Raw genomic sequence first — 19,795 nt, 5'->3', positions numbered from 1 at the left:
ATTTGGATCCAACAGGATTGTACAGAAGAGAGAGAGTTTCCTAACGGTGCATGTGATGAGAGGGTGAGTGACGGCAGAGATCGCGGAGAAGTAGGCTATGTTGATTAAGAACGCAAACATTTGTTGAATTTATGAGAAATCTACAGACGCAAACAGACGAAGTGTAGTAAATGTGTATTTCGGACTTTTTTTCACTACAAGTCTGAAAGAAGACATGTTATTGAAGACAAATATCCAAAAATCTCAAAATTGACCAGTAAAAAAAAAAACGATGTTTTTGCCTGCCGTGTCTCGCCTTAATATAAACACACACTGTTATCAGTATTATTTTGGACAAAGTTTTGCACATTTCACTTCAATGTACACTGAAGCATGCGTCGTGAATTAGCAATGTGGAAACGGTGGTTTGTTACTGCAGTAATATCACGTTCAGTGCCACGGGCGTAATTTCCTATGGGGACAGGGGGGACATGTCCCCCCCCACTTTTCAAAATCCCGTTCGTGTCCCCCCCACTTTCAAATTCGTTTGTTATTATTTTTTTTAACCGCGCGCCGTCATCGCCACGGAGGAGCAGGACCGAGCAGAATACAGACATCCTGCCTGTCTCTGTCAGTGCATGCCTGTACGTGGACGCGCGCATTGACAGAGACAGGCAGGAACGTCTCGTGCACACGCTTAATAGTGTAACTGTAAGCACACTGAAAGTTCTACTGAGCAGCCGGTATCGCAGTAGTCAGTCATGAAACGCCAGCAACAGGTTTTAATATCTTCATGGATGAAAAAAAGAAAGGAGATGTGAGTTGGTTGATTCAGTAAATTAGATCAGGTCAGGGTAATTTTTATTTTGTCTACACCTGTTGATACTAACATTGATTGAGCTAACGTTAACATACATTGTTGCTAGGTAACTTCAAACTGTTAGCTAAACATTTAATGTTGCCTAGCCCTAGAACATTCTGTGTACCATGAAAACGAGTCCACTTTAAACCGCAGCGTTTTCTGTCAGCAATGTATGACAAGCAGACTCTGGCTGCTAGTTTATTGTTATTCTCAACTCAACTCATTATACTCAGATGCAGAAATATTTTTTAAAGTCTTAATAATAAATGTTTTTCTAAACTTGAGCTATTATTGTTCACTTACAATATTTGTTCATTTAAAATGTAAGTTAATTTTAAAAAATATCTGCCGACATTCGCAATCCATAAACTACGGAAGCGTATTGCATTCACTTGAGAGAAAAAAATCTACTCTGTTTTTCTGAATTAACGACTTAATTATCTCAGAATTACGAGATAATTTTTCATTAAAAAATATTTTGTTCTGTTTTTCTGAATTAATGAGATCCCTCAAAATCCTGCCAGGAGCTCTATTTTAGCTGGATTGCATGGAAGTAAACATGTCCCGCCTTTCAAGTTTAATCCGGTTTTATTTTACTTTGAGTCGTCTGAGACTTGGATCGCATGAATTTATAGAGATATATTTTAAACTTGGCCTTCAATACAAAGACATTACTGTCTATGACATTTGTAATACTGTCATGGCTGAGACACGCTTTGATCTTCCAAGGACACTAATCAAGCAATAGACTTGTACTTGCATTTAACACGAGAACTACCGAATTCTGTAACTACTAGAATGGCCATAGTGGTCATTCTGACCGTTCATACTAGACTGTACCAAATGTCATGTCATATTTACATTCGAAACTTCTATTGAGGTTTTAGAATGAAGCTTCTAATGTCTGTCGTCATATTTTATGACGTCATCACCCTAAAAATGTATTGAATAAAATAGAATAATATGGATCAAATGGAGCATAGCTGAACGCAGATAGTCCTACATAATACGATCTTTTTTTGTAATATATAATAGTGCTAGACTATATAAATACATAGGCCTATATATATATATATTAGCTGCTAGACTGCCCCGGAAGGTGCGTGCCTCGCTTTGTGTACAGCAAGTTTTTTCACCACAGTGAAAATGGTTTTGAAAGTCTAAACGCCAACAAACATGGATTGAGGCGGAATATTTCGTTAGATAAAAACATGTTGTGAATTTTGGAAATTATTACATCTATCCTTTTTCAAAACATGTTGACTTTTGGACTTTACAACGCTCTGGAGTTATTGGAAATGTTTGGAAACAATCCATATGCAGCCACCACTGGAATCAAAATCCATGAATAAATGAATCTGTTATATTAATAATAAACACCAGGACACGAAATTTTAATTCTAATGAATGTGAAAATGTAATAGTTCATCGACAACCACAGAACTTGCTATTGTAGCTAATTACAGATACAAATTTGATTATTTATATTAAATTATTCTCCTAAAGGGCCCCCTTTTTTGTTCAAGTGAGCCCACTTTTAGGAGAATTCGTTCATAATGATTTTACAGCATACTATTTTCATTATAGTTTTACAGCATGATATTTTTGCTCACAGTAAAACAAATATTGCTTTCTAAATCAGTTTTCCCACAGTTTAGCTGAATGTTCATATTCTTTATTAACCGCTTTGGCCATTTTGGGTTTGGCTATATGTGTTTCATACATGTCTAAGGTTTTTACTATGCATTGAAATACACATTGGTGATGTTTTTATAAGCTATTGTATTGATTTGTTTTTATTTTACAAAGAGAATAATTTAATATAAATAATCAAATTTGTATCTGTAATTAGCTATAATAGCAAGTTCTGTGGTTGTCGATGAACTAATACATTTTCACATTAGCTCCCATAGAGCTCCTGGCAGGATTTTGAGGGATCTCATTAATTCAGAAAAACAGAACAAAATATTTTTTTTAATGAAAAATGATCTCATAATTCTGAGATAATTAAGTCGTTAATTCAGAAAAACAGAGTGGATTTTTTTTTCTCAAGTGAATGCAATACGCTTCCGTAGCAAACAGCCGCTGACTGTCCGACGGTAACAAGGTTGTGCTGTTTAGGATCCCGCCTCATGAGGAGAAATGAAAACAAATGAGCGCAGCACACAGAAATTATAGTTAGTATATGGAGAGATGGGATTGAATTGATAGATGGAGGACACTAAAAAAATCTCTTTATATTAATGTTAAATGTTTGTTTTTATGTTTGTGAGATTGTATTTCAATTTTGCATCTTGTGTAACAAATAATCTTGTGTACCTGCGGTTTGGTGGATGTGTCTCTGACTAATGTCAGATTAAACGGTTAGTTTGAAATAAAAGTTTGTTTTGTGAAAATTTTTGACTTTATAAAATGATTCTCTCAAGTCTTGGCTATTAAACAATAAATAAGGTAAGACATATTTTTCTTATATATAGTTTAGTAGCCTATTATTCTTTTTGGCAAAATTTATCATTATAAACAACTTTATATCCATTTCCTGGATTTTGTATCGCCATAGTCCCTAAAAGTAGCCTATATGTAAATGGAGGAAATGGGATTCAAATAGAAAACATTTTTCGATCGAGAACATCATTGTGTCCCCCCCACTTCTCAAACCAAAGTTACACCCTTGTTCAGTGCTATAAATCTCTCCGTTTCAGAATATTTGGTTCATAACATCAATCTTTGATTCAGGTGTTTGTGCAACCGTGCCCTGAAGATTTAACAAAAGTCTGGGTAGGCCTAAGTTTAAAAAAAAAAGTAAGTAGGAATTAGGAAAGTATGTGAGAAGTGAGATCAAAATTACCTTGCTTGCTTCTTTCCGCCATTTCACCTCAGTGCGAGAAAAAAATGCATCGCTTCTTCTGTACGGAAAACGAGCAATTTTAATTGGTCATCAATTCACTGTGAGTCTGTGTATCGTAGCAACGAGCACAAGACTGTGCTGTTATGAATCCAGTGGGAAAATAGATATCGTGTATTGTTTATATATTTCGTGTGTGTATGTCACTATGTGATAGAATTATTATTTGATGCAAATAATTCTAGCCGGCTCAGCCAAACTTTATCAGATGGCGGCTCAATTTGGCTTACGAAATTATTGGCTGGCGGCGGCTGAAATTCTAAATGGCACAAATGGCGGCGCCTGGCGGCGGCTTCGGGGTCTAATCTCAACACTCCACTCTAATATAGGTCACCGAACGTGTTAACCTCCCTCACAATCCACTCTGTCCAGCAGAAAGGGGACTTATTAATTAACTAATTTGGGTTCAGCCATAAGCTGAGGTCCGAATTAAACACTCTGGACACCTTTGTCCATACCGAATGCAAATGCATTCGGCATTAGTTTAACAGAAAGGATTTGCAATGGCAAAATAGGGGCAATAACTTCCTGTTCAATACAAAACCAGGGAGGGTCTCTCTCCGGTGGAAGCGACCAATGAGTCAAATATCTGAGACCGAATGCCTAATAATAAAACTAAATCTTGGGTAGCCTAGCGTACCTTTGTCAGTTGGGCTCATTGAAATTTAACCTGGGATGCTTACCATTCCAAATGGAGGATTTTGCTATGCTATCAAATTGCATGAAATAAGAGAGGGGAACATCTATAGGGAGTGATTGTAACAGGTATTTGAATTTTGGAATAAATATTCATAAATTCATAAATTGAATGAACTCTAACTAAATCAGACAATTATGCTGGAAATAAAATACCCAAAATTCTTGCCCTGTTTGGGCCACTGGAAGGCACCTGGCTGAAAAGCCGTTATCGGGCAGTACGCTGAATTCTTTAATGTTACATTTATATAGCACTTTTCTGACACTAAATTCAAAGCGCTTTACACAGTGAAAAGGGGACTCTCCTCAACCACCACCAGTGTGCGGCATCCACCTGGATGATGCGACAGCAGCCTTAGTGGGCCAGTACGCTCACCACACACCAGCTATTGGTGAGAGGAGAGAGTAGAGTTATAGAGCCAATTAATAGATGGGATTATTAAGAGGACATGATTGAGAAGGGCCAATGGGGGTTACACCCCTACTCTTAACAAGAATTGCCCTGGAATTTTTAATGACCACAGAGATTCAGGAACTCAAGTATTCAGGACCTCGGATTAATGTCTCATCCAAGGGATTGTGATTTTTTACAGTATAGTGTCCCCATCACTATATTGGGGCATTAAGAGCACACAGACCGCAGGGTGAGCACATGTGTTTTTTTTTTCTTTATAAATAAAGTTTGAAGCATCAAATACATTTATCTCAAATAAAATGCAAAGTTGAGTGTTTATAGATGTCACCACAGCTTTATGGTTTCATGCAATTGCACCACTGAGAATGGCACATCCTCCTCAATATTTGATTCAGATTTATTTTATGGGCTGGTGTCTTAACTGTAAATCATTGTACAGTAGATGAGGGAAAAAAAGCTGTAAAGTTTAAAGCACTGATTCTGTAAGCAATTTTGTATTGTGCAAAATGCAGTAAGGCAGCTTACATATAGAATAACTCAACCCATGCAAGAAAGTTAGGGAGAGATGGCAGATGGAATAGATAATTCACTGTAGAAAATTCCCTGGATAATAAAAACAATTTCTTCCCTGTGTACTACAGGGTATGGTTTAGTGATGGTTCATAATCTGTCTGTTTATCCAGTTCCATTTTTTCTTACCATTGACCGGCGCCAATTTTCTCACAGAACGTTTAGCCTGTCATTATAGGCTTTGCTGGAATGTTTGAGAGTCACGTAAAATAATTTTGTTACCTAATCCACATGTGAAAAATGATACCCAAGTGCATGCCAGACAAAAATAATTGCTCCAAATAACAAATCTATGGATCACAATGGGCACATCAATATTTAGTTTTAAAAAACAATGTGACAGCACCTTTGAACAAAGCATAGCCAGTTTCATAATGAACTGCACATGTAGATGTGCTGTATGTTATATTTTCCTTGCACCGATTTGTGAGTTCCACTGCTATCTATTTTATGCTGTCTTACAGTTTCTTTAGACAGAGGTTTGATCTCAGTTTTGACATATTCTAAGTGCAACCATTCTTTATATTTAATCTGGAGACCACAGAGTCTTCTTCTATATGCAAAACAGCACCCTCATAGAAATCCACATGTATGAGATCAAACATACTTTTAAGTTTCTCATCTGATTGAAATTATTTCAATCTTCAGCCCTAATTTTGCACATTACCCCATAGATGGTCAGTCTCTTCAATTAGCAGCTTGAATCTGATAGAGCTTTCAAGCTTTGGACAGCTGGACTCCAGACCCAGTCTCTTTTGACAGTGTCTGTAGATGACAGTGCCAGCACTGCCATAATAGTATACAGAGGTGGAAAGTAAAGAATTACAATGTAACAATGTTAAAATGGGCAAGGAGGAGGTGGGAACCAGCTGAACAGTCAAAATAATGTTTAATGAAAACTTAAAAAGACAAAAACATAAACACACACGGCAGCTGCATGTGGCTCTCTCTCTCCCAAACTGCCACATCCGGCTCGGATTTATCTCTCTCCTTGGCTGATTAGCCTGATTGGGAGCAGGCCATGCTCACTCACCGCCCAGCTGGCCCTTCTCCATGTCACATACAACCACTGTACTCTTGTTACAGTACTTGAGAATATTTTTTACATTTTCAACTTTTTCAAGTATGATTAAATAATATTACTTTTACTATTCAAATGTTCATTAAATGTATTCAACTTCGCTACAGTTATTTTTCAACACAATTACAAAGTACAAAAAAAAAAAACTAATATTTCAGAATTTTTGGGAAGAAGAAAGTTATAAGTGCTAAAACTGTTTATAAACTAAAACGTGCTGTGCACATTAAGACGGAAGCCTGCAGGGCACAGCATCATGAGCACAGCAGCCGCTTGCATAAACTGCCGCTGGTGTCCTCTCTTCTCTAGCTTCTCCAAGACTTTCTGCCCTGTCACTATACAAGAACTGTAATACTGTAATTTCAGCATATTTCATTTTATTCTGGAAGGGACCTGTTCATTCAGATATGAGGGAACCGTCTGAACAAGTTTAACCACTGATGAAACTTCACTTGTTTTTAAGGTAGGCAATGTTTTAACTGTGTCAAACATTAACACAATGTATTTTGACAAATATGTGGGGATATCTTGTTTACTTGCTACTATATGTCTAAAACTATCTTTTAAATACCTTAGAAAGATACAATGCCAATAGTGTCGGAAATGAATTAATTCCCTGCCTTGTACTGCGGTTTATCTGTCTGAAAAGCTTCACAAGTACTTTGGTACTTCTTTGGTATTTAGGAGCTGCTAGTTTAGGACCTGTGTGGAGTCTGTTTCACAAACTAGAGACTGTGATTTACTTTTTGTTGTGCATCTGGGCCATCCACTTCCCTCTCCTGGTTAAAGATTAACAGTAATGTGAAATAGCCTTCATCTCTCTAAAACAATAGAATTTCAGGAATTACTTTTTGCCTATTTTTAAAACCAAAGTTTGACTTGCAAGTGTAAAGCAACTTGTAAGAACGCAATACCTCAGCAAACGGGGAAAACATCCCACTGTATTGTGATTTCCGCATGGTAGCGCAACCATTTTCAGTTGTTCTAATAATAACATTTTCTTGAGCACCAAATTAGCACTTTAGAATGCTTTTATAAGGAACAGGTGACACAGTATATGTTTGCCATCACAGGTAAAGAAAAGCTACTTATGTACTCTTACTTCAGTCATAATAGTTCATAGCACTTCTACTTGTATTCAAGTGAACTGGTTCTTAGTAGCAGTACTTTTACGATTTTTAAAAAAATCAGGACTCTTTCCAAAACTGCTAAAATGTAAATATTTGTGGGTGATGCACCCAAGGTCTGATTAAAACTATTTTAAGCGTCAAGTCCAACAGGACTGAAAAGCTTTTTAGAGTCTCAGTGGTTCAAATGTTCACATGTGGGCATTTAAGACCTTTACATTTTCGCCATCAAGCAGGGCCTTAGAAGAAGCTCTAGTTGTGGGTCAATCCAATCCAGAAACATTCACATATGGGGAGCATTTCATAATAACTTACAACTCCAGAGACATGTGTAAAAGCCATTGATGGAATGGAAGAAGATTTATGTCCCATAGTAAAGCTGCATCAGCACATCTCCTAATATCTCACACAGTAGTTTCATACAGAACTTTCATGGTACCGATATAATTATAGTACATGCTATATAATGTAATGTTATACTTTTATAAACCTATTGTGACCACAATGAATTTGTTGATGTCTTAATGACGATTAGATTGTTGTGTAAATGTCTAGATGTTTTTTTATTTATTATTATTATTTATTTATTTTTTTGTTTAGCCCTCAGCTGGACACATGTGATGCGCAGACCTTGAGCTCTCCCATGATTGTCATGTAACTCAAATGAGAAACAGAGAAGTAATTCAAAACATTTCAGCAATTGTATTGCATATATATCACAATCTTCATATCATTTTAATTATGTGTTCAGGATTTGGCCTCCTGTTTGTGGATGTATCGTGGATATATGATTTTTGAAATGTTTCGGAAAGGCAACAGTTAAAAAGTGAGGGTGATGAACAAAGAGGGACTCAGTGGCACAGAAAGAGAGAATGTGGAAGCAAAGGTTTTTTTTAATCAGATTTGAGGATGTGAAAGTCACTGCAAATAATAGGATTAAATAGATTTCAATCTCACCACAGTGCAGAGAAATATAGTAACATTTTGTTGTTTTGACAAATACAGCAACAATATTGAGGACAATATACTGTTAAATGTAGAGTATATACTGCACACACTTGTTGTCCAGTTACAAATTCTCAGGGTTGGTATGTTTTTGAAAATCTGTTTCTGTATAGGCACATACCTTAAAGTGTTGACTACATAAAAAGCTATTGAACATTTCAGTTATTGCCCAGAAAACAATTTAGTTAATTTATGATACATTGACCTTTTAGGAAATATGCTTACAATCTATGGGGTAATTTGTCACAGTGTAACCTGCCATTAAATATTTTTTATAAAAGTATAAATATGAAATAACAAAACTTGAAACAAAAATTGTAAAAGTTTAAATATTATATACTGATGAGCCAAAACATTATGACCACTCACAGGTGAAGCAAATAACATTGATCATCTCCTAACAAGGCCACATGTCAAGTTCTGGGTAGATTAGATGGAAAGCGAACAATCAGTGCTTGTAGTCAACGAGTTGAATGCAGGAGAAATGGGCCAGAGTAAAGACCTGAGCGACTTTAACAAGGGCCAAATTGTTACGGCCAGAAAACAGAGTTAGAGCATCTCTTAAACAGCAAGGCATGTGGGGTGCTCCTAGTCAGCAGTGGTGAGTACCTACCAACAGTGGTCCAAGGAGGGGCAAACCACAAACAGGAGACAGGATGTTGGGTGCCCAGTGCTCATCAAATCACAAGCGCAATGAAGGCTATCCTGTTTGGCCAAACCAACAGAAGGTCTACTGTGGCACAAGTCACAGAAAATGTGAATGATGATCACGGGAGGAATGTGTCACTACACACAGTGCATTGCACCCTGATGCGTAAGGGGCTGCATAGCTGCAGACCAGTCAGAGTGCCCATGTTGACCCCTGTCCACCATTGAAAGCACCTACAATGGCACACAAGCATCGGAACTGGGCCTATGTGCAGTGGAATAAGGTTGCCTGGTCCGATGAGTCCTGTTTTCTTTGACATCACGTGGGTGGCCATATAGGTGTGCGCCGTTTACCTGGGGAAATGATGGCGCCAGGATCCTCCTGTGGAGGAAGTGTGATGCTCTGGGCAATGTTCTCCTGGGAAACCCTGGATCCAGCCATTCATATGGACATCAATTTGGCACATGCAACCTACCTAAACATCATTGTAGACCATTGTTGAACAATCTGCTGCTAATGTCTTGGTGCAAGATACCACAGGACACCATTTGAGGTCTTGTAGAGTGCCTTGGCAAGTCGGCTCTGTTTTTGTGACACACACAGGACTAAAGCAAAACTATAGCAAAAATATGTTGCAATTGTAATTTTAGTTTGGTGGACAGACTTCAAAAAAGTTATTAATTTAAAAGGGTTTTGAACCAGGATGTGGCAGGGCAGAGTGCGGACCGGGTTGTGATTCCACACACCCAACCCCTAATCAGGCTAATCAAGCCTCAGAGAGGGATAAAGGCCGACTGGAAGCTGCAGAGCAACAGAGAGAGTTATGGACAGCTGTCCGACACTTTTGTGTGTTTGTTATTTTGTTCTTATTAAAATATTGTTTATATTCTCAAGCCGGTTCTAGACTCCTCGTTTCCATGAATCCCTTTACTCTGGTGCCAAAACCCGGGAAGAAGGAGGGATGCACCGAGGTGGAGTTCTCGCCACTACCATCCACCCCAACGGAGCATCCACGGCCATTTGGATGACGGAGGAGCCCGGCCACCTTGAAGTGGAGGAACGGCCGCCAACTGCGAGGGGAGGAGGGGCTCCCAACCAAACGTCTGGTGCGGTTACCGCTAAGCCGAAAACGAGTCGGGGCGTTCCATCCGCCAGGGACCAGAGGACTGCCTCCGATCCGTCCGGGGAGGCATGGCTGTCGTCCATTAGAGGGTGGAGGAGTGACCGAATACCAAGCTTTGGCGTATCGGAGAACCGGACAGTAAGTGTTTTTTTTTTCTTTCTCTCTCTCTCCTCTCCTCTCTCTCTCCCACTCCCACTCCGTGTATGTCTTTCCCTCTCTTTTTAAATTTTTTTTGTTAATTTGGCACGATCTCCATTATGGCGTGTAGGTGCCACTTTTTTTTTTGGTTTCCCTCCCCTTGTCCCCTCCCTCATCCAGGTAGACGGGGATGACCTGCCGGCAGATGGGGCGGAAGGCACACCCCTCCCCAGGGAAAGGGGGGGGGAGGCTCTCCGGCCTGAGAGAACAAGGGAGGAATGTGGCAGGGTGGAGGGCGGGCTCCTAATCAGGCTAATCAAGGATACAGGGATAAACGCCGACTGGAAGCTGCAGTGCGAGAGAGAGAGAGAGAAAGAGAGAGAGAGAGAGAGAGAGAGATTTACAGACAGCTATCCGACACCTTTGTGTGTTTGTCATTTTGATTAAGTTTCTTATTAAAATATTATTTATGTTGTCAACCCAGTTCTCGCCTCCTCCTTTCCAAGAATCCCTTTACACAGGTGTTACAAACCAACATACAAAACCACTGCTAGAGAAAACACACATTGGTGTAACTGGACTTGTTACTGTAAACCTTATAGTATCTGAGATATAACACCATCTGACAACTAGCCTCTGCCACCCCTGTAGGAGCAGGAAATGTGTGTATTTGGGTTGTTCACTTCCTGGAAGTTAGATTATCACATGGGTATAGGTGAGTATTTACCTGGCTGTATTTCCTGTTTGTAGCATGGTAGATAGGGGTGAGTAGCAGGGAATGCTCACTTTTTGTTGGCCGTTTCTATGTCATTTTGTTTGTCTTGATTGTTTTTGGAAAAGACATCAGGACGAGTCACAGGATTCTTTTTTCCCACTACTCACCCTCTCAGCGGCTATAGGTTGTGGCTATAACCCCTATATATTTACCGGGATATTTCACCCAAATATAAACATTCTCTCATCATTTACTCATCCTCATGCAATTCCAGATGTGTATGTGTCTTTATTCTGCCAAACACAAACAAAGATTTTTAGAAGAATATTTAATCTTTGTATGTCCTTACAATGCAAGTGAAAAGTGACCAGATCTTTGAAGCTCCAAAAAGCACATAAAGGCTACATAACAGTAATTCATATGACTCCAAGATAAGAAGTGATATGATAAGTGTGGGTGAGAAACAGATAAATATTTAAGTCCTTATTATACCATAATCTCCACTTTCACTTAAAAAATTTGAAAGATTGTGAAAGTGAATGTGGAGATTTATAGTAAAAAAATTAAATCATTTGACTTAAATATTGATCATTTTCTCACAAACCTATCATATAGCATCAAAGATTTGGATTTAACTTCTGGAGTCTGATACATGTATGTATGCTTTGTGTGCTTTTTGGAACTTCAAAGATCTGGTCACTATTCTCTTGCATTGTTTGGACCTGCAGAGCTGAATTTTTTTTTTGTGTGTGTGTTCCTTAGAAGAAAGAAATTCATACACATCTGGGATGGCATGAGGGTGAGTAAATTATGAGATAATATTCATTTTTGGGTAAACTATCCCTATAAAATCCATTGTAGGATCCCTAAAGATACTGAAATATGTAGATCACGCCACAGTAAATATAACTAAGGTATATTTTTAGATCAATTAGTCACTTTCTCTCCTTGACATGAATATACACTTTATATCTTTGGCGCCCTCCTCTGTTTATAATGTAAACACCATTGCCAATTTCACAGCCTTTTACAAAAACAGCCTGCAACATATAGTGGCTGTGTCTCAGTTTCCATAGTATGACGGTCTGTTTTTTCTTATTCATGGATGAATGGAGACACATAGCAGAGATGGGACAACAAACAAAAAGTTGCCTGGAGTGGATGTGCTCAGAGTGACCAGGACAGGTTGCTGAGGCATAACATTTATTGTTGTTGTTAGTACTGGCTGAACACTGGCTTCTGGTAAAGCTCAGCACCAGAACTCCTTTAAAGCTGGATATTAAGATGGAAAACACGTAATAGCTTTTTACCTCTGTCTTGAGCCTGTGGCTTTCATATATGTACTGTACTGTACTGTACCTTTGCTTTGACAAGGTTGGTCACTTTTTCCCCACCAAACAGGCCTTCCAAACCTGTGACTCCAGCAAGCTAAAGGTGAAGGCCTATTGGTGTGTCTTCAATTAAGGGCACTTTTGGCCCTGTGGACTTTTCATACTCGCTCTAGTTTAGTATGGAAAAGAATATAAATGTCCTGAACACTGTCAGAGCTTGCAAAGGTTTCTGTCAGAGATTTAAGATTTTCAAAAAATTTGGGCCTGAGCCCTCATCATTTTGATTCTTTATTTTTGGTAGTGGCTTTGTCACTGAATGCTTCATAAGAAAGATCATGAACTAATTAAACTTCTGTCTATTAAGCTGTTTGAGCTATATGACCGAATGTAAATGAGGATATTCTCTCTTTAGCTTCTGTTAACTTACTTTGGCTTTCATTAGAATGTGACCAATTCTTCTAATTTCTGGCTATGAATTAGGAACAGTGTCTATGATCACATTTTACATTTATGCATTTGGTAGATGCTATTATCCAAAGTGACTTATTACAGGGACAATCCCCCCAGAGCGACCTGGAGTTAAGTGCCTTGCAAGGATCGAACCAGCGACCTTCTGATTACCAGTTATGTGCTCTAGCCCAATACGCCACCACCACTCCCATAAGATGCAATCGTTTACTTCTGTAAACTGACATCAACTTTAAATTTAAAAACGTTCTGCCTCGAGTTACATCTATGGTCAAAAACAAAGGTTTTGAAGGTCAAAAGATGGATACCTCAGAACTTGTCTTTCATAATTTTGCCTAATGACTTGCTTTTATGGCTTAAATGAATGGAACATGCATTTCATTGTAAAAATGTTTTTGTCAGATAACCTAAAAATATACTTCATATGGTCACATCTAAATTAACAGGTTTTTAACATAACTGCATGAGATTACAAACCAACATCAAGTCACGTCAGGTAAAAATAACTCTTTAATGTTAAAAAATGACCATGGACAATATAAAAAACCATTAAAAATTACTGTTCATTGGACCGTAAACAGATTCTTTAATCATATTGTTTGGGAATTACCCAGAATGCATCTTTTTCATTGTACTGGGGCTTTTATCTCATGAATCTGGGACACATGCATTTCTTAAATCTATATTTTAAATAAGATCAAGGTAGAAAAATAGAATTTATTGCATTTATTACTTACTTTAAGTAGTTTATTGCTGTTATTACATTGTTGTTGTTGTTATCAGTAAGTGAGTTTCTCTCCTTTACAGTATAAACGTTGTGAGGAAGAACCAGTGGAAATATTCTAGCTCAAGCAAACAGAAACTGAGTACATTTGTTTATTAATACTATAAGAAAGATCTCGTAATATTTTAGGGAAATTGTGTTACTAAACAAAATAACACTGTTTATAGTTCATAACTTACTTTCTATGATACATAGTAGAAAATGGAATCTGCTTGTATTGCAATACATTACAAACTGTATTTATGCTGTTATTAGAAGAATACAAATAAAAAAGCTATTTTATGTTGCTGGTGGCAATTTTCCCAAGTTTGAATAACTAAAAAAATGAAAAAGATAATTTATAAAATTCATGATAGTTCATGGTGGTTGCTCCTTGAGCCAGAAAGATAATTATTTGTTTTTTCCCGCTTTTCTTTGAATTTTGGAGTAAAAATTAGAATTAATGAGTAAAGGGTTTGTTGCTGATGTTTTTTAATTATGATTTAGGAGAAAATTACATGCTTCCATTAAGTTTGGACCACTCGAAAATGTCCTGCTCACACACAATGTCCGAATTGATGAGCAGGTAGCGATCTCCCACACAGAAGTGTTTCTGACAGGCAGCACATTTGAAGCATTCCAGGTGGTATACTTTGTCACGGACACGCATTGTCATTTCAAAGGCCCGGATCCTCTTTTCACAAGAAGCGCAGAGCCCATCCTGACCAAACAGTCTGTAGAGAAGAAATGCATATAAATTGAGCTGTGAAATATAAAAGGTTTGTACAACCACTGAAGGTCTCTGTGTATATGATTATTCGTCAATAGCTGATGGATCAAAATTGATTTAAACTTTAGTCAAAATTACTTGGATTATGGAAATAGCTAATCTGAAATAGAATACAGAGTTATGCATACAATGGCGAACTGGCCATAGGGAAAACCGGGACTTTTCCCTGTGGGCCGGTCACGATAAGCTGAAACGTGCCGGCAAGTAATGCCGAACGGGACACAACTGGCTGAAGAGGACCACAAAACGGCACCGCGATATGCAGAAAAAGACACCATGTTTTCTATGTAAAATCCAGGGTCGATTTCTCTTCCCAGTCCGCCCATGTATGCATGTTCCTAATCCAAACCCTTAAGATGCATTTTCAATGTCTTCGACATTCACGTATATCTGTCATATTTCTGTTATGATGAACTGTCAATTTTCCTGCAATGGATTCTATTAATTGAGGGAGATGCTACCAAGGAAGAAGTTTACCTCAGAATGACATTCCTGTGTGCGATTTTGATGAGCAGATGGATGAAATTAAAGAAATTCATTGGTAAGACTTTACAATAAGGTTCCATTTGTTAACATTAGTAAATGCATTAGGTAACATGAACAAACAATATATTTGTAACATAATTTATTAATCTTTGTTAATGTTAGTTCATAAAAATACAAGTGTTCTTTGTTAGTTCATAGTGCATTAACTAATGTTAACTAATATAATCTTTGATTTAAAATATGTATTAGTACATGTTGAAAGTAACATTAACTAAGATTAATAAATTATTAATAAGTATTGTTCATTGTTATCTAATAAAACTAATGTTAACCTAAATGGAACCTTATTTTAACCTTATTTTAAAGTGTTACCAATTCATTATTAAAATCACTCTGGACACCACTCACCCTGCCCACTACCTTTTTGAACTGTTGCCTTCTGGCCGGCGCTTCAGAGCTCTGAGCACCAGAACTGTTAGGCACAGGAACAGTTTTTTCCCTCAGGCCATCCATCTAATGAACAATTAAATTGCCCCATTGAGCAATAACTATGTGCAATACACAGTTTAATTTTAATTTTAATTTATATTATCCAACATATCCACTTCTGCCATTACTTACATTGCTCTGTACATAATATACAGTTTTTTGTTCTTTATATAACAGATTGTATTAGATTTGCACTACGTGTGTGTATGTGGGTATGTATGTAGGGGAGTGTATGTACGTATATGTATAATTATTTATTTTGTGTTCTTTTCTGTTTTTAATTACCTATGTCTTGCTGCTGTTTTTGGTATTGTTTGTATTATTGTAGACTGGAAGCTCCTGTCACCTAGACAAATTCCTTGTATGTGTAAGCATACTTGGCAATAAAGCTGATTCTGATTCTGATTCTGATATTAATTCAGTATTTGTTATTAATAGTATTATTTATTTTGAATACTTTTTAGTTATTATTATGATAATTAACAGCAACAACAACCATATTTCACCAAATAGGAAGCAGAAATTCATAGATATCATTTTGAATATGTAGGTTGAGCGTGTGCAGAAATAAATCACATGTACACATTTAATCACACATTTACTGTAATTACAAAAGCTTTGTGTGATCTATTCAACCCGATCTCAAGAAAAGTCATACATAATTTACGAGTTGGCTATTTCATATGATCTCTCACGACGTTGTTCACATAAACTCGAATTCATCACGTGCATATTCCTGGATGTCTAATGCGGAAGTAAAGCGTGAGTTCTGTGCACAAGCCGATAAGGACATGCTTATTAATATTATACCCTTACCCAAACCCCTTATCTAAACATAACCAATCAGTAGAGTGTGTAAACATGATAGGAAGCTGTTGTGTGTGGCAGAAGCAAGTAATTGTCATGTATTAGATGGAAACGATGTCCAGCAATGTCATTGGCTGTAGTGAATGTTGTAGGAATTCAAACAAGTGCAGTCGCATGATATCATACAAATTAACCAAATTTAGAAAAGTTGTATGAATCCTGAAAATTTCGCCATGAGAGTGTGTTGGATCTATTACATTCATAATTGTCTAAATTCTGTTGATATTTCTCACATTGCGTTGATAGTTTTGAGTGAATACATCACATCCGGTCTGATGTTTGCATACGATCTAGTTACACAAGTTGAAATATTTTAAAGCACACAGAGCTCAAATTGGATCTGAAAATGTCGCATCCAGAGATGGTCGCAAGTCCACGCAGCCCCCATGCGACTCTCCATTGGAAATAAATGACTTCCAGTCTATCATCTGTCGGATCCTGTGAACAGGTGTCTTTAGGAATAAATAGTTCACCCAGACTGAATATTCTCTCATCAGTTACTCACTCTCATGCCATCCCAGATGTGTGACTTTCTTTCTTCAGCAGAACACAAATGGAGATTTTTAGAAGAATATATCTGCTCTGTTGGTCCATACAATGCAAGTCAGTGGGGTCCAAAATTTTCAAGCTCCAAAAAGCACAAAGACAGCATAAAAGTTATCCATATGACTCTAGTGGTTTAATCAATGTTTTCTTTAAGCGATCTAATAGATTCACTTTTCCATCTTTCCATTGCAGTCTCTAGGCGCAATCATGATTTCAAGCTTAATTACACTTCCTAGTGCTTGACAAATACACAGAGCGCTAGAGAACTTAACCTAGGAAGTTTAATCAAGCTTGATCAATCATGATCTCCAAAAAGACTGCTGATGTCAAAGAGTTATATTTTGGTCGTTTTTTTACCCAAACCGATTGGACTGCTTCAGAAGACATGGATTAAACCACTGAAGTTTTATGGATTGCTTTTATGCTGCCTTTATGTGCTTTTGGAGCTTCAGAGTTTTACAGTGCTGCGATATTCTGCTAAAAATCTCTGTTTGTGTTCTGCAGAAGAAAGAAAGCCATACACGTCTGGGATGGTATGAGGGTGAGTAAATAACTAGATTTTTCCTTTTTGGGTGAACTATTCATTCAAGCAAATAAATTATTAGTTGCATTATTATTCATGCAACTTAGTGACCACGTCTTTTAATAAACACAAATTTCCAAAATGTTATTCTCATAATGCACTTTATCCTCAACAGTACTGTGTGCTATCAATCTCTCTGTGCCAGTCTTACCTCAGGTAGTCTCTCCTACACAGCTTCCTGCCAAGCTTGTAGTAGAGCCTGCGGCCCACTTCCCCTAAGCGGCAGCCGCAGAGGTCACAGCTCAGGCAGTCCTCATGCCAGTATTGCTCTATGGCCTTGAGGAAGAAACGGTCCCCGATGCTCTGCTGACAGCCGCCACATGTCAGCAGCGATGGGGGCATCTGAAGCACCTCGTCGACTGGTTCCCTGGAATTTAGCATTTGGTTACAATATGGTTTCAGTGCGCTACACCATTTTGAACGCCAGATGGCATTGCTACATGATTTATTGACAACACATACATACATACACACACACACACACACACACACACACACACACACACACACACACACACACAAAAGCTCAACCTGCTCTTTATTCCGTACGACTAAAACGACATCGACACTGCCAAACGGGTGGGCTAACTTTTTTCTGGATTTATAGGCCTATTTGTGTTCTAAACAGTGCTAAAAAGCAAACCGTCTAGGCGGAAAATCTAGGCTGCAATGCCTTGGTTGTAAATAACCCTTTGCTCTAGCTGCAGCCAATGGCACATCATCCCAAGGGAGAAAAGAAGCGTCAAGTGCGGTAGGCAAATGAGGCGCTCCGGTCCATTGCACACTAGACATTATGACTACTAAACTAGGCACTTGTCAACCAACTAAATCTCATTTGGTTTAAAAATAAATATCGTTAGGCTACTAGACCAGGCTCACTGTTTATTGGTCTTTGCAATTAGCTACTATTTACAGTCACAAACTTAGAGACCACTACGCATACGCAGTCCGCGTAATTTGCCTGTTTAATTGTTGTCTAATATCCAGCAATTAAACAAAACAAACAAATGCAAACACAAGCAAATAATAGATAAATAATACACATATACATATACATATATGGGTTACTTACTCGTTCGCTTCCAATGTCTTCCTCTCTATTGTAGATGCCATGTTAAATAAGTGGTTCAGGAATAATTCTGTGCATTTGATATGCGTACTTTGACGTCAAATATGCCCCACACACGCCGTCTGTAGTGCTGCTTACTACTGAAAGACCATCAGTGTCCCAAAAAATTAACAGTGTTGTTGCCAAAGCAATTCAAGGGTGCGCAAAAATGCACCTGCCTTTTAACGCATTGGAAACTTCAACCTCTAGGAAACATTATTTGCGGCAAATTCCCTGTGCATCCAGATACGCAGAATGTAGCTTATTTTGCGTTACATCACATTTCTGTCTCCATGCATTCAGTCCTCATGTCATATGTTGTTTATGAATAAGAAGTGGTGACAGCAGGCAGATGTTCCCCAACCACGTTGTTTAATTTGTAGCTACTTTAGAGCGCAGAGAAGCAGACTAATAAATGTAGAATTAACATCAAGCATGGCATCTCCTCTGCGCGAAGTCGCCAAAGCGCTGCCCCGTGCTGTCTGTGGTCCCGTTATTGTAAGGCAGCAGGTATTTTTAAATGGCCCTGCCCACTCAGTTTCTGCTCTCTTTTCCGACTTCCTGCTCACGATTGCCTCGACAATAGCAGGAAATAGCGCTCCCAGTCGTCGCTAGTCGCCAGTCAATTATAAAAGCCGGGGACTCGTGACACCAAGGGTCACGAGCTCACAGTGATAAACCCTTCATATCAAATACCTGAGGTCGAACTAATGAGATCGAACTGTCCATGCAATAAACAGAGAACTAACTTGGTGAAAAAACAGTCTATTAACTGTTATAGCCTAACGGTTATGCAAGCACAGAAATAAAGCAAAAGGACACAATGCACCATACTGTCACCACATAATTTATTCATGCTAAAATAATTCTTGCGTAATTTATTCATGCTAAAATAATTATTGTTCTTGTCAGTGTTCTTGTCTTCTTTAATAAGGTTATCTTGAAAAAGCCAACCTACTGTTCTACTATTGAAAGTTTGAAACTAATTATTATTGGTGCTTGCATGTATGCAAATTATTATTAATATATGGTGATGATGAAGATGATTATTATTATTCCGTACAAAAGTTACTAAACCTAACTCGTCTCGCACCGTTTTGGC

At 38.0% G+C, this 19,795-nt stretch overlaps 1 protein-coding gene across 2 annotated transcripts; it reads right to left on the bottom strand.

Annotated features, from left to right (window-relative positions):
• Positions 1 to 8,514: 8,514 nt before the first annotated feature.
• LOC127661193 (rhombotin-2-like) lies at positions 8,515 to 19,265 on the bottom strand. 2 transcript variants are annotated; one of them, XM_052151795.1, is made up of 3 exons: positions 18,658 to 19,265; positions 17,737 to 17,952; positions 8,515 to 10,895 (listed from the first exon to the last, which is right to left on the bottom strand). In XM_052151795.1, the coding sequence occupies exons 1-3, from the start codon at positions 18,696 to 18,698 to the stop codon at positions 10,631 to 10,633; spliced, it is 522 nt and encodes a 173-aa protein (XP_052007755.1). In that variant the 5' UTR covers positions 18,699 to 19,265; the 3' UTR covers positions 8,515 to 10,630. The 2 variants fall into 2 exon arrangements, with proteins under 2 accessions (XP_052007755.1, XP_052007757.1); XM_052151797.1 differs by lacking the exon at positions 8,515 to 10,895 and adding an exon at positions 13,560 to 14,558 and having other exon boundaries at positions 18,658 to 19,253.
• Between the last annotated feature and the right edge of the window lie 530 nt (positions 19,266 to 19,795).

Source organism: Xyrauchen texanus, chromosome 21 (assembly GCF_025860055.1).
Source record: "Xyrauchen texanus isolate HMW12.3.18 chromosome 21, RBS_HiC_50CHRs, whole genome shotgun sequence".
Lineage (NCBI taxonomy): Eukaryota > Metazoa > Chordata > Actinopteri > Cypriniformes > Catostomidae > Xyrauchen > Xyrauchen texanus.
This window is presented reverse-complemented; position numbering and strand designations above follow the sequence as displayed.

Coding starts and splice junctions, on each gene's coding strand:
- LOC127661193 (XM_052151795.1), bottom strand. CDS start 18,698: ATGGCATCTACAATAGAGAGGAAGACATTGGAAGCGAACGA. Junction 17,953..18,657: donor AAGACATTGGAAGCGAACGA/GTAAGTAACCCA, acceptor GCTAAATTCCAG/GGAACCAGTCGACGAGGTGC. Junction 10,896..17,736: donor TGTAGGAGAGACTACCTGAG/GTAAGACTGGCA, acceptor CTCGCACTGCAG/CTTCCAGTCGGCGTTTATCC.